The sequence below is a fragment of the Haliaeetus albicilla genome, chromosome 14 (assembly GCF_947461875.1).
Source record: "Haliaeetus albicilla chromosome 14, bHalAlb1.1, whole genome shotgun sequence".
Lineage (NCBI taxonomy): Eukaryota > Metazoa > Chordata > Aves > Accipitriformes > Accipitridae > Haliaeetus > Haliaeetus albicilla.
The window spans coordinates 25,043,134-25,062,163 of record NC_091496.1 but is presented as its reverse complement, the minus strand read 5'-3'; the positions used below and the strand labels follow the sequence as shown (position 1 = coordinate 25,062,163).

The following is a 19,030-nucleotide window of genomic DNA, read 5'->3' as shown; positions in this document are numbered from 1 at the left end:
ATGACAGGAGGATCACATTCTACAGAATAGACTTCAAAAAGAAAGGAAACAACAAAGGTAAACAAATGTAACTAAAATTCTTACAGGGCAATTAAACTCAGTTTTCAATTAAAAAAACCTCATAGGACTAGATCGCAGGAAGAGTCATGGGAGATAAGGGAAGAGACCAATTGAAATTTTTTACAATCATAGTTTAATCAGTGAAAGTAATTTGTCCAACTACAGAATTTGTATCATTAGGAATAACTTCAGTATTAGCTGTGTGGGCTTGTTTACTTAGCAAAGCTCTTGTCCCTAAGTGTAAACCATGGGATGGAAATGATATTGTACAATATAATCATATATATAGTATGGTCACATTAACTAGGTTTGCAGAGGAGTTATGAAGCTGATAACACAAGGTGAGTGAGGGTCTCAGGAATCCTATTTTCTCATTTTCTGTGCATGTTCATGGATTACATGAATAGCAAATCACATGAACACACATCTTCATAAGCAGGAAAATCTGCTGACATTTCTTTCCCACTTTATGCATTCATTATGACATAGAACATTAGCAGATTAATTAAAAAACTTACATAATCTCCTTGGTGTCAGTAAGAATATCAAACTGCATGCACTAAATATTTTTAACACTTAACATTTCTGGCAAGTCAAAACAACTTTTCAGGTATCTTAAAGGCAGGTGACCTTGTCCAGTTCTGCAGCACTAACACACTGATGCATAGTACGTTGATGAAATACATAGCTTTAATGCAATCTCTGAAGAAGCATTGGATTAGAGCCTCCAGCAAACATCTACTTAAAAGTGACTACAAAACCACGTTGTTTTCATGCAAAAAACAAAGCAGGCATATTATTTACTGAAGCAACTAAAAAAAAAATTTCAAATCTTATTAAAACAGAGCACATAAGCAGACATGTTGAAATAATATGATTTCCAAAACCACAATCAAATTCAAGAAAGAGTTATTGTATGAACATGGACCAAGCACAAAACACACATCAGGACACAAAACTACATTCAGAGTGTCAAGATCACGGTTATTAATACTGTACTGAATTTCCAAATTTGATACTGCAGAACAAATATAAGAATATAACCACTAACTATATTAATGTATCATGTCAAGTGAGATTAGAAAGGATAGGTCCAGCCCCTGTTATTTAGGTTACAGTATAAAGACTACTGTTGGATTCAGACTTAAACAGTGGTTTCTATGCTTATCCTGGACTGAAACTGCTGTTTCCTCTAGTGGTTCTCCCCTCCCTGAACACAAAGCAAATACTATTCATACAGCTGATATATCACTATCAGTATCACTGATGTTAAGGAGTCTTAGAAAGAAACCAGTGATACTAATACAGAGTTTGACTGGCACATCTGATTTCAGCATACTCAACTCATTATTACAAATTCAGCCTGATCTTCATAGACCTTACCACTAAGCAAGTAAACAAAATAATTACATTCATAATTGCATTCATTCCTAATGAAACTAAACAAGCTGTAAACTATTCAACAATTATGTCCTAGAAGGGCTCCTCTTAATTAGTAAGAAAGTAATTCTAATAATTATATTGAATCCGATGTTGCATTTTTGCATTGGAGTAAGTTCACTTATTCCCACCTGGAATAAGCTCAAGACAGCCTAAAAGTGGCTATTGAACAGATATCATTATCAGTAGGGAGAGCAGAAGAAAGAGCATAGATCTACTAACTAACTGTGAGATTATCCTGAACCACCACTGTGACGAGATCATGACGAAGAGAAACATGGTCTCAGGGAAGTATTAATTCTGTTGAGCAAGGCGGTGAGAAAATGCAGTCCTGGTCATTTCTGTTGAAGAGATGAATTTTGATCAGAAATGGAATTGAAAGGATAAGAATTCTGAATTTCAATCAGAAACGGTACTGAATGGAGAGTCTGGGGTTTTTTTGTATGTTTGTTTGTTTGAAAGGCATACTAAGCCTACTAAAATGAAGGATGAAAGAGGGGATCAGAAGTGTTCCCACACAGGCAATGTAGGAATACAGTGTTCCCACAGTGGGAACACTTGGGAAGGAGAAGGCCTACTTATGTTCAGGGATGATGCTGGCATAAAAACACATCAGTCACGATAAATTACTGAAGCCAGAAATTGCAAGGATTTCCGTCAGTATGGGATTAATATTCAGGAATAGTTTTTTTCAGTAGGATTAGTGTTTTTAGGAGGAAAAAGAGGATGAAAACTGTAAATTTCCTTTTGAGGGGAGTATGGCAAGTTTCTGAATGACATTTCATGGCAGGAATGACTAAAAATGTGCGACAGCTTGGGCTCAATGAATTCCAGTTTCAAGTTTGCATGAAATTCCCCCCGCTATTTACTATTTTCTAGTTTACTCTGAAACTATTTATTACTTGCTAAAAACATGCAAATTACTCTTGGTGCTTCATACAGCTTTTGACAATATTTTAAAAATTGTTATTTTCCTAGAAGATTTATTGATAAGAAAAGGTGGCAGAGAATTGCACTCACTCTGCATCCTTGGACAAATCTCTCTAGTTTTGTTGTTGTTTACTTATTCACAGAATAAATCAATACGTGGAATTTCATTTGGATGATATATGCTTCCCTACATTTTGCTTAAGCTTTGTCTAAAGCTTCCTTTTTCCTCTGTAAGTTACCACATGAGCTAGTCTTTCTTCTCTGTAACTAAGGACCTTTCACTTTCCAAAATCTAGTGAGTATGTGTTATGGATAACCACCATTTACATGGGTGTATAAACAAGGAGCCACAAAGTAATTTGAGAGAAAGAGAACTAAATATTAACTTTTTTTTACCAAACAAGTAATATATTTGAAATATGAGTACCAATAAACTGTTACCTGGAAGTTTTAGAACCTCCAAAACATCTGAGCAAAATACTGTGCTTGTCTTTATAAGCGTAAAAAAATTACAGGAATGGAAATCAGTGCTGTCAGTTTTCATTATATTCATGATGTCTTTCTCCCCACAATTACTAAAGGTTGTTAAGATGTGTTTACGCTGCTCAAACTAACAAGTTGCAGCAGGAGTCGAGTCAGTAAATATGCTGCTTGACATCTTTTAGAAAATAAACAGAAAAAGCCATCAATCATCTGTTTTCAGCTTCACATTCTGCCAAAATGAAAAAGCAAGCCAGGCTTTGCAAACAACGGATGCTTTCTCAAGTACGCATTATCAGTGAGTCACATAGGTACCAAGAAAATATGGTTAAATGAGCTAAGTTAACTGATTAAAATGCTACTGAAATGACAAGGTGACTGCTTCATGGAGCCTAGGGCCACAAGGGACTGTCAGATGATCCAGTCTGACCTCCTGTGTCACACAGGTCAGAGAACTTCTCCTCGTTCCTCCTTTCTTGAGCCCATCAGGATGTCTAAGACCTAACAACAGTATGTCTAAAACCTAACTTAAGCTTGCTTTCCAGAAGGGAGTTTAGCCTTGAAGATGCATGTACAATCCACCTCTTTCTTTTTCTCCCCAGCACGTAAGCTGTTAAACATGTGTGTTTAGTTTCTCATTGGCATTTGCTGAGCAGAGGCACCTGCTGATTAACAAGGCGATTCTCCTCCTCGGCTACGAGTACAGCGCAGCTAGGAGGTACCCATCTCTGGGCTGCCAGTCTCTCGGCTGTGGCGCAGCAAATATCCCTTACTGGTTTTCCCTGTCCAGTATTTCATCCTTCCTCCTTTTCTTCAAACAAGCATATCCAGACCAAGACACTCAGGAGAGCCAACTTGTCTCCAGGCCAGAGGGTCTCCCACAGACCAGTGGCAGGGATATTGGAAAAAAGGCAAGTATGCTGAGAGACCCCGAGTTCACAGCGCCGGTGGGCTTACGGGTACCTTCACACCCAGACAGCTAGATGGGGCTGGAGACTTCTGTGGTCATGGTGCAGTTTAGGATTTGGTCCAGCTCATTTTATGCCAAACTGCAACAGAACATCCAGTTTGCATTTTGACCCTTCATGTAAGATAACTGGCATTCGTTTTAATTTTCATTGGCACTGGTGCTCTGGTTGCTGGCAGCACTCAGTTGTTGTGCTACTTAACATTAATGCTACCACCATTAAAGCTGGGAGAAAGTGCAAGATGTCTACCGATGGAGGTGTCTCATCATCAACTAATTTGTTTCTATGCATGTGCCAGAATTAGACCCACAGGAGGGCAGATAATGAGATGACTGCTGGCTGTCAAGTTCTTTCTGGGATGCACTGCACACGCAGCAGTGCACAGCCTGAGCAAGTTTGGGAGTTTCTGAAGGAATACTACCTGTTTGGATATTGTGCAGAGGGACATAAATCTTAACGTGCTTCTTTCCAAATCCAGTTGCAGTACATGGAGCCTAGATGAGCTACCCTTTATTCTATACCAGCTCTCTTGCCAAGGAGTCTGACTGATTCACTCCAAATAGGAGCCTGAGAGTGAACTCATACTGATGCAGAGGGGATGACAGGGAAGCCCTGCAGTAAAGCAGGCCATAATATAATTTGATAATACAGATACATTGTAATTTGAGCTGTATGGAGCCAAGTCTGCTCCAGCAGGGCCCATTAATTTGGACTTTTTGATAAGTGAAACCAGCAAGACTGCTTCTAGACTTGTATCAAAAGCAGTACAAACATCAATAAACTGGAGCCAATATATGTTACTAGAACTGAACTGACTCTGCAGAGTTAATCCGCAGCTGGGATAATCCACCCAGAGAAAATCTCAATGAAAAAGTAAGGAGTGGACATCTGGGAGGACATCCTATATTCTTCTGATTAAAAAAAAATTCTAGCCTTATATAAATAATGGAATTTAGCTTTAATTATGAGTTGAAACCAGTCTTTCCATGATTGCTTTCTAAGAATTCATTAGGATTTTAAATTCTAGGGACAAAAAAAATTTTAAAATTAATTACCATTATCACTTACGTACAGAGAGATTATGAGATTTGTAGAAAGCTAGAGTTCACATCTCCTAGTCGATAACCTATCATTTTATAAAGTGGGTCACACTACAATGTTTTCATTTTTTAAAAATTTATCATAGCATTGAATGGAATTACCTTTGTGGGATAATCACAGGTTGTTTTTTTGTTTTTCTTGGGAATCTTGGCTCATGGAAAAAAACTGAAACAACAAATCTGACAAGGTAAAAGCAGAACAAAAAAGGCAGAGGTGAAAAGAAATATCAGTTTTTAATTTCTGATCAAAGGCACTTTATATATGATTCTTTGTATTCTGGTTTTGGCAACACAGATACAAGCAGTTGGTATTTTCTTCCTTTCCCTCACTTCTAATTTCTCTTCAAAAGGGGAAAGAACTAATGTTCTCAGCACTTTCTGTTCCTGTGGAATAAAACTCAGAGGTAACAAATATGGCAAATTGAAGGGCTCCATGAATGAAGAGACCTGAATAACTGACATACTAGACTGAGAGAAAACTGGCACTTGAAAGTGCAGATGTAATAGTAAGTGTTTTTAAAAAATCTAACAATTTTAGGAGTCTAAATTTTAGGGAGTTACTGAAAGATGACAACAACAAATCTAATGCTAGCAGTTAAGGGAGGAGGGAAAAGTGATTTTGACAAGTTTAAAACAAATTTTGAAGAAATGACTAATTGAGGACATAAAATGAACAGAAAACAGAATAAAATATAAGAGATTTGCAAAGGTAGGTTACACTAGACTTGTGCAGTAGCTTTTCTTGATAGGATATTTTCTTATAAAAGAAATTCAGTAGATCTCATCTATTCTGACTTTAATAAAGCATTTGATACTGCGCCTCATGGGAAAACTACCAGTTAAGCTGAAGAAAATGAGGATTAAAAAAGAAACTATATATGTTGGATAAAGAAGCTGCCTCAACAGAAAGGCAATAGGTAGCGTTGAGAAAGAGCAAAGAAAGGTTTCTTGAGGAATTCTTTGAAGATCCATCTTAGGGCTAAGCTTCCTTAATATTTTCACTGATGACTTCAGAATAAATATTAGGAGTGCACTGATAACACTGTTGTAAAACACTGGTAGTAGACAGCAGGGTCAAGATGCAGTAACAAGAATTGGATAATTCCAAAGAATGGGAGAGAGCAACAAAATTTAATACTTTAAGAAGGAGGGCAATACATTTTGACACATGAACAGCAATAAACATTTGCTATAAACTGGGAACTTCCCAGCTGGAAACATTTAAAGCTCTAAAGACTGGGCTGAATTAACTTGGCACAGAATGGCTGTGTGCCACAAGCATGATATAGACATCAAAAGACAAGTGTTCCTTGAATATATTAGATTAAGCATTTCTGGCATAACAGTACTACTAGCACTGTGCAAGACATCTCATGGGGATGACTTTGCACAGTTCTTGTCACCAATGTTCAAGAAGGTGGAATTCAAACTTCAATAGAGAAAGGCTCCCAAGATGATAAAAATGAATAGCAGGAGGCTAAAACTCTGAGACAAGGTGATGAAAGCCTAGGTTGCATGAGTATAAAACAATTGTCTAAAAATGCATCACAGGGCGAGGAGGAATTGGAGATGATGAAATGCTAATGTAGGAGGGAACTATCCCTCCTTCATTAGGGATATAGGACAAGGTTTGCATGCTAAAAACTAGGAACTAATTTGACTGTAAGGTGACTCCTACACCTATAGAGCAAACAGGACTTGAAATGGCCTTCACATGGGTGAAGGAGGGAGTGGAAAAGGGGAAAAGCAGTGACAAAGACCGATTCAGGCCAGCTCTTAAGAGAGGATGTGGGTAAGTTTACAAAGGAGTATCAGGACGTGGACCTAACAATCCAGGGGTTCTTTTCCAGACCTCTGCTCCAAAATTGAAATCAGGGGTCTTTGCCCATATCCTCTTCTTTCCTTTTAGTTGCACAACAGAGACCAAGAAGGTGCTATGCCGCTGTGCAACTCATTCGGATTTGTTTGTTCAGTGAAATGAACGTGCATGGAGAGCTTTAATCAAGTCCTCTCCAGGTACAATGACTCTCTCCACTTGCCTTCTTGATTTCAATAATGTTTGTAGTGTTCTTCTTTTTAAGTCAGACAGATCCTTCTGAGCCTTGAGGGCATTTACATACTACCCTTCCTTTAGAAACATGTATGTAATGAGTATGTTAACGATCAATGTCCTTTAAAAACCAGCAAACTGTTGAGCTGCTCCTGACCTTCTGTTGTATGGAGTTAACAGTTATTCAGCCTTTGGCAGTCTGTCTGATAGAAAGAAATATTGGGATGACAGTATTTGTCTGATTTGTCTTTGACCAATTGCACACTACACAGTAACTATCTGCTCTGATTTTAATTGAATTTGTTGTCATTCCTTTTATTAAAACTGTTTGGCAGAAGGAGCCCAGTATATCCAGTTACTACAGACTTTTAAAAATAATGAGTTAAAAGACAACGACCTAATAATTCAAATCTTTTCAATCTGTCTACTGCCTCAGAAATGAGTATCTACGGACAATGACAGATACTGCCCTGTTTGTTTCACAGCCATTTACCACTTTAATCCCTAACGCAGTCCCTTTATTTCTCCACAGCAAGGTAATGCCCTTGTGCTGAAAAATATATTTACATGTAAATTTCTATCACTTCTCTTAGGCAATGATAGCAGCAGTAGCAGAGTCCATTACTCCTCAGCCATTCAGATGTCAAATAAATTTAAATGGGGAAACCCATTCATTTCTGAGAAGGAATAAATAAAGTATTTTATTCCTCTCTGTGTGTGTTAAAGGATGTGTATAAAATATAAGTAAAAAATATGAATACTGTATAAGGAAGGCCATCTTTTTTAAAGGAGAGAAAACAGGTGAGGGAGGCATGCAAAATTCTATAAGCTGTTCACTGGAAGCTATACAAAATGCATCTGAAGAATGCTACTTGTCCAGTTATGTTGAACATTATCTATAGGAAGACTTAACTCAAGTTAAATACTGAATAAGATAGGAAAATATGCCATACACAAAATGATCTAAAAAGCACTTTCAGGTAGCAAAGTCTCAAAGACAGCATGTACTGAAATGAAAATGGTTTATACTTAAAAAGAGATTTTCACATATTGATGCTGTGATCACCTCCTTGACAAATTATAAACCCTTGCTGCAAACTACAAGGGCATTATATGTGAGTTCTTAGACACAGTTCAAAATTAGAACAGTAGGTTTGCTGCTGTTCTCCTCATAATGGCAATTATACTGACTGAACAGATTAACTACTCTATGAGAATTTCAGCTGTACATGTTGTAAGGAATGACATGCTGAACCCTGTATAATTGTCATTGCAAATGTAATTTTTATTGAAAAAAGCTGTTCTATATTCATAATAGTACAATGACATGGGAGTGTTAAATAAAATGTCATCGTGACTGCAAACAAATCCTGTTGATGCAAGTGCTGCTTATATCACTGTGTCTGCCATTAAGAAAGTAACCACCATCTTCTGGGAAAGCATTCAGAGCCTTGTTCAATTGAGACTGTGAAAATGAGAGCACTTGGGGAATAGACCCGGGAACCTGGCAACCACACTGCTGAAAAAGGATTCTTGCAATCAAAAGAATTTGCATGTTCTCCTCTGTATTACCTAACAAGGACACTCCTGCATTTCAAGATTCTCTATACAGTATCTAGTGCACAAGTTAAAGGGTAAATAATAGTTATCGAGAAATAGTTTTTCCTTATTTTCCATGATAATACAATATATGGTATTAGGGTTAAGCATATTGTACATCAAGTTCATGATGAAATCTGTAGCAGTTTAGCTAGCGACACCAACAAGAGCAGGATTTGGCCCTGTTAGCCAGGCTAAACTATAATTTTATTGGTATTCCTTTCAGCTGCTCCATCTTTTGCATCAGAGAAATGGATTCAATGGGACACTAAATTCTGGTGGAACACAGCCTATTTACTCCTTTCAATAAAATTAAATTTTTCTGAGTTGTCTGATTCGTTTTCAGTTGCATTTTTAGTCAGAAGCAGAATTTAATTAAGCAATTAAATTATAAACACAGCCCATAAACCTCTAGCTTTACCTAACTCACACAGTGAACTTCCATTTACTCACTGTATGTGATAGGCTTTCCTCTCATCCATTCTCTAACATAGTTATTTGCCAGGTCACTTAAAGGACAGCTTTACTATCCTATCTTAAGAACACGGCAATAGTTTCTTTCAAAGCATGCATAAACCTAATGTAAAATGACTGAAATCAGGTACGGTCCGTTTTTGTTTTTTTTTGTTTGCTTGTTTTCTGTGCTTGTAACTGTATGTCATCTGTGCTTAACGGTCTGTATTTCTGACATAATGAGCCTGAGAAAAAATGAGAATAGCAAGCGTGTGGCACAAGAAAGATTTGTACTTGAGATGGTACACATTATATAAAAGTGTACAGCTGAGGTTTTAGAGTGCAAAGGTCAAAGGACACAAACTCTAAAATTAGTTTGCTCATTTCACAAATTAACATCAACATTTTTCTAAATTCCTTATTTGAAGAGATATTTTCTTCAATACCTACAGGCGTAAAAATACTAAATGGACTATTTGTGCTATCTAGGTTTAGGTATCTTACCTAGTAGGAAAACTCTCTTAGGGTGCATTTGTATTTGATGGCATGAGATAGATCCTTTCACAGAGAAGTTGTTGAAGGAGTCTCCAAGTGCTCTTAATCACCTGCTTAACGAATCTCTCCCTGTTGATCAGAGGGGGTCAGGAGATTACCTTATCAACATGAGCTCGTATCAACTCATCCTAACAGGCTGTGGTGTGAATACCCATACAACTCCAAATAGAGCTCTTCTATTTCCAGGGTGTTTAAAGATTTCAAATGAAAACCGGTGGAAGTTTTGGGAACCAGTGGAATTTTTTAAAGCTTCAGTTATGAACACAGACTTTTAAAAAAGTAGTTTTTATAATTTGCTAGTATTTTTGCTTGTTTACTGGCTAAAGAAGCTGTTCCTCTTAAAATGGACCATCTTTCTCCCTTCAAGCCCCTCACTAGCAAGGAGCTCCACTTTGAACTACTTTCACACAACCTTTATAGCCATCATCCCAGTCTGTCATTCCATATGGAAAATTATTTCATCCTGAGAATACTACCAACTCAATGCCCCTTCTCATAACTGTCGTTGATATTATTTGTGGAAACCCCACAAAGCATCATGATCAGGCGTCCATTAGGTCTGTGTGTGTACATCTTTATAAAAGGTAAGACTAAGTAGTGCGTGCATCTATTTCACAGTATATATATGCACAGTCCCTCATACTTTTTATGCAGCCAATACTACTCAGCCACAAATACTACTTCAGCTATGCTCTTTTTACGATCACTCTGTTAAATATTGGGATATAAGCACTCAAAAAACCTCTCTGCACTGTTGGAGAGTATAGACCATATCAGCTTCATGAACTTAGGAACACAAAGAACCACCATCCTCCTAACCTTCAGCTGTAACTAGAAAAATAAACATATCATTAAACAAACCTGTATCAGAGAAATGTAAGACCAGCTTTACAAAATTAATTCTGCTATCAAGACCCCCATCAATAAATCAAGCAGTTCAATTAAGAAACAGATACCATTTTTGCTGATGAATATGAAATTACATTTTTCTAAATACACAAACTGATTTTGAATTTAACAGCCCAACTTTTCTGCATCACTTAGTTACACCTCTTTCACAGAAACTACAATTGCAACATATTCCAAAATATAGAATTATCTAAATTGCTAATAAATATGCACATAATAGTTAAGTAACAGTGTAAATGAAGAATGCATGGACTATACTATATCAAAATTAATTTTAATGTTTACACATGTTCTGGTCAATATCTTGGTATTGTTGAAATCAACAAAAAATAATAAAACAACAGACACTATATCTGTAATACATGCAGACATGCACACAAATAGTAATCACCTGAGTCCTTTTCTGCTGTTGCTAAATATAAAAAAAAAGAGAAGAAAAACATCATTACAGAAATATAACTACTTTATTTTCATTAGAGAAGAATAAATACCACATAAGAAGTTAAAATCTTTTAAAATCTTGAGTATAGCAGTGAGAGTCCTGACAGTCAGGTCACACAAGTGATGGGTTTTGTCAGCTGAGGGAGAAATTATGTATGTTTTTAGGTAGTATATTTATATTTACTAGTCCTATACAGTCTATATTTCAGGCTCACTGGCGGAGTTTGCATCCATATTGTGCCTGGGAATTTAGAAACATAAATAATAGTAAAAGAATATAAGAAAATAAGAATGTAAGAATATTATTTTTGTTAGAACCTTCTTTGCATCTCTACTTTTTAGCTAGTTACTACTGGTCTATAGCTGATATTATCATGCAACAGTTGCATTTTGACTGACTGATATGATGCTGTTCACTGAAGAAATATTCAAAGAATTGGACAAAAATCCCCCAAATCTATGACAGCTACATTTGAGGACATGAGTAATGTTATAAAGATAATGACTATATGCTTTCTATATGCAATGTGAGAAGTAAGCAATTAATGCAAACACTAACATGAATTACTTTCAAGAGAAGAACATAATTTCAGTGCATGGATACAATAATGCTCCCAAAAACCTGAAGAAGCAGAATGGAACATATTGGTGAAAACCATTACATTTATATTAGTAAAAATGTAGGATATTTGTAATGACCAGACTATAGAAAGAAACCAATACAGGTCTCATTGCTACTGATAGCCAATGTTTTTAATTTTTCTGATGTTATGATGCTGGAGCCCTTCACTTTCAAATAGTACTCTACTTTATTCTCAGAAAAGTAGTCAACCTATTTCTCATTGAGGTACTAGACTTATATATACAATTATCTATTGTGCTTTGGGTTTACAATTACATGAGTGTAAAACTACTTACAGAAATCTAGTTGTGTTTCAACCAAAAGACAACAAATCAAAAATAAATTTGCAAGTCAAAATATGCCATGGGATGGACGGCAGCTTTATTTGCTGTTCCAGCTTAGTGCAGTGTTAACAGTGTGACTATTTTAAAGTGCAAAATTTGCTACTTGCAGTGGAACTGCCACAATTGTCTAGGATATAGTTAAAAATCTTGGGCAAAGATGTGTTTACATCACTGTAAAAAACTTTTCCAATCCAATTTAGTGTGAGTTTTGTCATCTTTTAAAAATGTTTCTATTTTTATACCCATTATTTCAACAGGTTTGCTGAAAGACTGAAATACTTAACATTAAAAAAATCCCCTTCATGAATACAGAAAGATAAAAACTAAAGAAAACATTTATTTCTGCTTTTTCATTTTCCAGAATAGATTTAATATTCATCCTTCTTTCTTTAACACAACATGATATCATAATTAATTATGATAAACTGGTTACTAAGATGGTTTCATGTTGTTACTCCCATGATATAATACCGGTTGCTATAGTGATGAGATGGGTTTTTTGTTAATCACTTGTGAGATTGGTTAACTCATGTTTTTCAGAGAATTTGAGCAGAAATGGAAAAAGGAAAAAAAGTTGGGTTTATAATATTGCTAAACATGAAGCTTCTTCATTTTGCTGCTATGATAACTCTATTTCTTCTAGTGTATTGCTAGAAATACATGCTATAAAAAAACATAACGTGCATAAATTTTGGATTTTTTTAAAGCAGAATTCATCTTTTATGTATTTTCCTGTTAATTGACTCTACCTCCAAAAATCCTGTTATATAGATGTGCACACACTGTCTTCTATTCCTGAATATATCTAGGTATATCTCAAGGTTTCTGCACTTTATGGAGAATAACAGATGTGTCTTGACAAGGCATTTGACTATTATGACTTTTTGTTCTATATAAGGTTTACAAACAGTAAAATGACATTGTGTACCCTAGCCATTTTTTTTGAGCAAAATCTTAGTTAATTTCCTGATATCTTTCTAGAACATACCTATATTCCAGAAAACCTTCTGATTACCATCAAATCTAGTATTTTGTCCCCTTAATTCATTCAGAAAATCAGGATGTAATTAAGGTTTTAATCGTCAGATTATTATTATACATCTGGCAATACAACAGCAAAAATAAATAACACTTATCTATCTGTCTGCCTTAAAGTACATCAGAAAAGCATCTATACCCGGAGTTTTCGAGTTTCAAGGTACTGTCACTGCTGTTAAGGAAAGAATTTCCTGTCAGTAGTTTAATTACTAGAAATAGTTAGAGAAATAAAAAATAACCCATAAACAACCTTTTAGATTTATGGAGAACTCAAAAGTAAGAACAAAGGGCAACTTAAATTAGGAAGTCCTAGTCTTCCATTCAAACAGGGTCCCAGGAGGCATATTAAAGCAATGAATAGGAAAAAGCTCCATAGTTCACCAGCTGAGATTTTAATGAGACATTTCCCCTTGCTGTGGAAGGGGTTTGTTCTGGAAAGGGAAAAGGCTGCTCATAGAATATTCAGTTAATAGGCATTGTTGGCTTTTACAGCCACTTTGGCAGTTGATTGCTGTACTAACCTTCTATTTTGGCATATTCTGTAAGTCGAGTGTAATTGATCAAGGCAGCCTTCTCCAGACATTTTCTAACCACTTTCTTCACCTCTTCTGCTGGTATGGGAGTGGCAATATCTTTCATTAAAACCTGTGCCAGAGACAATTATACCGCTTGGTTATAGTCATTACCCAAAACCCAAGGGAAAAGGATAAAAGTATCCTAAAGGTACTACAGAACTGATAATGATTAAAGGCAGAAATCAAAAAGGAACTATTTCACCTGGTGGAACTAGATATTTGTCTTTGAAGTTTTCTATTCAACCCTGGTTTGATTGCCTATATGGTATTTATATACAATACCCCTACTGTCTGGCATCTTGCAGCATGCCAGTCAGTCTTTGTTTGGGTGATGCTAAGACCAGTATAACAAGAGCATTCTGTGAATGGGCTCGATCATGATGCTCACTAAACATGTGGATGTGGAGATTTGCTTGGTTCTCAGCTGTGGAAAAGCTTCCACCATTGCATAACCATTGACTCTTCAACAGTGTAAAGGAGAAACTGAACAGCACCATCAGAGCTAGCTAATACTGACTTGCTTTTCCTCCTTCATAAAGTTATTCAAATTCAACACGACCTTGCTGTGAAAAACAGTCATCTATAGTAGGCAGGGAAAACACTGAACTTCTGGTGGGATATTTTATTATGGAAAAGTAGAAGAACAGATTATATAAAGCTTTTCAAAACCTGCCAGTTTTTAAAGCCTATTCATTTTTAAAATATAGGACTTTGATAAAATGGATCACCTGTTGCAAGTGAGGTAAACTGAGAATATATACCTCTTTATATGAATGCAACATTATATACTCTGGATTACTACATAAAATGTAATAAATGTTGTTAATAATTCACTTGCATTTTTACTTTAATTCTATACTCCATTAACTTTCAACAGGTAGGTGTAAACAAAACTCAATATGTTTTTACCACATTTTAATGTAAATAATAAAATTTCAGATAACTCACAACCATTTAAAAATGCTTCTCCAACAGATCTCCAGACAAACTACACACTTATAAAATATATCTAGCAATTACTGTTAAAGAGAGGAAGCAAGAGATACGGTCTGGGAAAGAAACAGGTTCAGCAACAGAAAAGCTATTAGGAAGACATTGTTGCAAAGCAGACTTCTTCCATTACTTGCACACACATATGACATATCTACTTTTGTCAACTTGTTCTTTTTTAATGAGTAACTTCTGGGTTATCAACAAGTGAAAATACAGTCTTCAAAACCTTTTATTCTGCATCTGATTTTTTTCAAATTTTTCAGAGACAGGTAAAATAAATTGTTTCTAACTCCGTCTGCATCGACAAGTATAGGAATGCACATTTATTCCCAGTCAAGACTGACAATGGTGTTGCTTGAGCACCAGATAGAGTACCATTGGCATTTGTAACAGCAGGAAGAGTGAGAGGAAATAGCTGTTTCATGTAACACAAAGGAATCTACACAGCACTACAGTCGCTGAGGTTATAAGTGAAAGGAAACATATATATCCAGACTTTCTATGTATTTTTTAACATGGCAGAGATTTTCTAACACAGAATCTCTATCTATGGAGTGTTCTGCAGTGCAGAACAACTGACACTTTCCAGGGCCAGACCTCTCAGATTTTGGCAAAGCTACACAGACTGGGATCTAAGCTTTTTTTTTTAATTCATACCTTCATCAGGCTCCTGCTGACACTATTCCTCCGGAATCTCTGCAGGAATTTAAAGTTCTCTTTCCTCAGAGATAGGACTGAGATGCATTTACCATTATGAGGTCTTCTCCCTTCCAGTCAATACAAGAGGATTTGCTGGGCAGGAGTTTATATTTATAGCTGCCTGTGTTAGTTTTGCTGCATATAGCTTTTTCTTCTTAAATTGACTCAGATTATGCATTTATGGAAGATTATTTGGATTATATAGAAGCTTTTTAATGTTACATATCAGTATAGACAACATCATCAGCATAGAAGCCATAAAAAACAGGAAAGGGGGGCTGTAGACTAGACTTGTACTACTTTAGAAGTAATGCTGGGTAATCAAATTATAAAGAAAGAGAGAGTCACTGCAGTGGCTTAAAGTGAAAGTCTAATAAATAAGTCCTACAGAAAACAGCTGTTTGCCTCTGTGGAAGACAATAAGAAAAAACCTCCCAGTAAACAATTAAAACCAGTACTAAAATACCTGAGAAGACACGAGTCTGCTTTCAGCAGCCTGAAGGCGAAAGAAAAATGCAGTCTTAGTACTCAAGCAGAACTTAAAATATGTTCTCAAACTTACCCTTTCAAGTAATGAAAGTGTGGCTTTTAAAGCTCCTTCAGGACGTCCAAAAGGAAAACAGTATCTTTAAAAAAAAAAAACAAAAAAAAAAAAGGAAGAGAAAATTATCAGAATTATAATAACTAAGTTAAGAATTTATTCTGAGATGTAACTGTACACAACTTGCATTACTGTGAAGGATATTTATTGGTCTCTGATGAGCTAAATTGTCATCTTCTTGGAAAGAGGTACTATTTCTCATGTAGTCATGACAGCTACTGGAGCTGTGAAGTAGCACTCTGTATATTATATCTTGTTTTAATATTGGGATTAAGATAAGGGTAAAATGTTAGATATTTAAGTTTCTAGACAAATATGGGAATAAAAATGCCTGCAGATATTCCATAGTTTTTCCTATTATATTATAAATAGCTTGGAAAAGCATTTAATGTTATCTTAAAATTTATCAGCTACAACTTAAACCAGATCCACTTCCGTCCTGATACTTCTAAAATGATGTAAATTAAAAAGTAAACCCATTGATAGCTTTGTTTTTCATTTTTTGTCTACTGAATGATCCAATATATCAAGTCAATGAGACTACAAAGCTCAGGCAACTGTAACCTTTCTTAATCCTGTCTGTAAAATCTTGCTGGGATATCCCCAATTGGGAAAAGGATTTTTTACTTTGCTGAGATTATTTTTTTCTTATTATTACTCACTGAGCATGGTAGCCTCATATTCTAACGTCTTCCAACAGTAAAATCTTTTCTAATGATAAAAGGATTCAGACCAGTGCATTTTATATATACATTTTGTTCAGCCAAAATAAAGCCGTGTAAATGAGGTCAAAAAAGGATTTCCTGCAGCGAGACTTCCAGTATTTGCTTTGCGTCATTTTGTTTCTTTCTTACTGTAGTGCTAACAATTTTTGAGGACAGGTTAACAAATTAGCAAAGCAGATTTAATGACCCTTAGGCATTAAGCCACCTTAAAATAGAACACATCTTTAGGTGTTTTGTCTCCTCTCCCTTTGCAGTCTATTTCCACAATCCTTGACTTGTCTTTCCCACTGTTTATTCCTATCAATCTCTAACGGTAGTTTTTGAATAAATGTCACTCAATTATACTTAATATTTCAAATCAAAGACTTCCTTCCATGTATGTTCTGCAATGTAAATAACGTAAGAAGCTTCCAAAACCCAATCAGTTTTAAGTTCATGATGCAGACAGAAGTCCCACAGTAGAACAGGGGTTACTCAGTTTATTGCAGAGACAATATGTATGCGTACGACACGGGCACCGAGCTTATGTGTGGAGTTGGTGCAAGGAGCTTCTCACAGAGGACAGTTGTTCTCTTGAGATACGCAGCTTAAAGAAAAGGAAATGTTCACACTAGGGGCCTAAAGGGACACTCTGAGCAGTCCTGCTTCCAGTGTTACAGCCTCTATGCCGCTGAGCAGGCAGGGAAGCAGCATCTTGCTGGCAAGGAGAAATTCAATCTCTTGGATAAAACCCCCATGGTCCATTTCAGACTGTTTGGCTGTGGCAAGGATGCTCCCACAGCTGAGGGGATCTTTAAGGATAGGGAGACAAAGATGGTGACAGTAGTCAACTCAATTATTAGACAACTGGGTCTGTGACATCCAAGAGGACCAAGCAGTAAGTTAGTTGATGCGTACAAAGGTAGTGGACATCAGGAGGTGTTTATGTAAGTTACCTAGGGGAGAACAGGAGGAGCACCCATGGTCTACATTAGTACCAGCAACATACAGAAGTGTAGGAGGAACACTCCAGAGATAAAATTCACACAGCCAGGCAAGAGGTTAAAGTCCCAGACCCTCACAGCAGCTTTCTCTGAAATATTGGCTCTTCCACATTTGATGCCTGAGAGGCAGGCAGAGATGTGAAGTCTTAGTGGGCAGGTAAGATGACAGAGAGGAAAGGTTTAAGTACCTTAAGAACTGGGAAATACTTTGGATGAGAGCCACCAGCACAGGATAAGCTGACTGCATCTTAATCATAATGGAGGCAGGCTGATAGCAATGAAAATTAAAATTAAAAAAGGCCATAGGGGAGTGTTAAAACTGGAAGCTGCAGGTTAGCTGACAGGCGTGTGAGAGCATCTTTTTCAGATGGGTGTGACCTAGTGACCTAGGTGGACATAGCAAATATTCAGTGCATCTCTGAAAAGACAGGAAGAGAAATACACTCTTCTGTTAAACTGTCCAGAATGACAGCTGACCCGTGCACGCAATGCTAAGCAACGGAGCAAGGGCAAAGCTTAGACAAGTTCTGACATATTAAAAAAAAAAGTGCTGGTGTTCCTTTAAAGTCTGTATCGCTGACCCCTTAATGAGGATGATGAGAGTGATCAGGAAATGTTAAGTGAGATTAGAGGAGCTGCAAAGTGATGACAAATAGTAAGAGATTTCAAGTATACATGTGTACACTTGATCAATGTCTCATTAGGATGAGATATAATGATAATATTTTGGGACACAGTTTTGAATTGCTTCCTTGGACAGCTAATTTAGGACCCACAAGAAAAGATGCTATTCTGGATTTGGTCTTAAATGTGAACAGGACATAGTTTGAGAGGTGTGGAGCAGGATAGGTGCTCTAGAGTAGTGATCATACAACAATAAAATTTAATACTGTAGCAAAAGAGAACTGGCCAAAAAAATTCAGTACATGTACATTCAGTACATGTATATTCAATTTCAGGAATGGGACCTATGAAGAAATGAAGAAATTGAAAAACAAAAGGCAGAACCTTAAAGGATCAATCAAAAAAGCAAGAAACCTACAAGGAGCCTGAGGAAAATTAAAAAAGTAGGAGCCCAAGTCAAATGCATGCCACAAGAAAAAGAAACAAACCCTGTATGTGACTCCATGAGGAAGATAAAGAGGTTATTGTAGAGAATCTGGCATTTAAAAACTGTAAAACCTATCCGAACAAGGAGGACATGAAAGTCTCTCAAATATTCTAGGGCACGTGAACAGCACGGATGCTCAAACTGACAGTAGAAAGAACAGTTGAAGCAGGAAGCCAGCCTGGTAGATGGTAGGACTGCCCAGTGACAAGGACTACAAGGCATTCAGGGACAGTAAGGCCAAAGCAGAGAAACTCAGTGCGTGCTTTGCATTAATCTTTACTGCAGAATCTATTTTTAAAAATGTTGAGCATTTCAGTTATCACAACAATTTTGATGGATTGAAGTAAGGAGTGG

General features: G+C 36.5%; 1 protein-coding gene across 8 annotated transcripts in view; it reads right to left on the bottom strand.

Annotated features, from left to right (window-relative positions):
* The window catches only part of CADPS2 (calcium dependent secretion activator 2), a 323,617-nt gene that overhangs the window by 68,282 nt on the left and 236,305 nt on the right, over nt 1-19,030 (bottom strand). For 4 of the 8 annotated variants that reach the window (XM_069802016.1, XM_069802017.1, XM_069802020.1 and 1 more), the window contains exons 15-17: nt 15,819-15,882; nt 13,511-13,634; nt 10,936-10,956 (exon numbers count right to left, since the gene is read on the bottom strand). In XM_069802016.1, coding sequence (XP_069658117.1) covers nt 10,936-10,956; nt 13,511-13,634; nt 15,819-15,882 — 209 coding nt within the window. The remainder of the gene's footprint in view (nt 1-10,935; nt 10,957-13,510; nt 13,635-15,818; nt 15,883-19,030) is intronic. The other 4 variants (XM_069802018.1, XM_069802019.1, XM_069802022.1 and 1 more) reach the window with 1 other exon arrangement.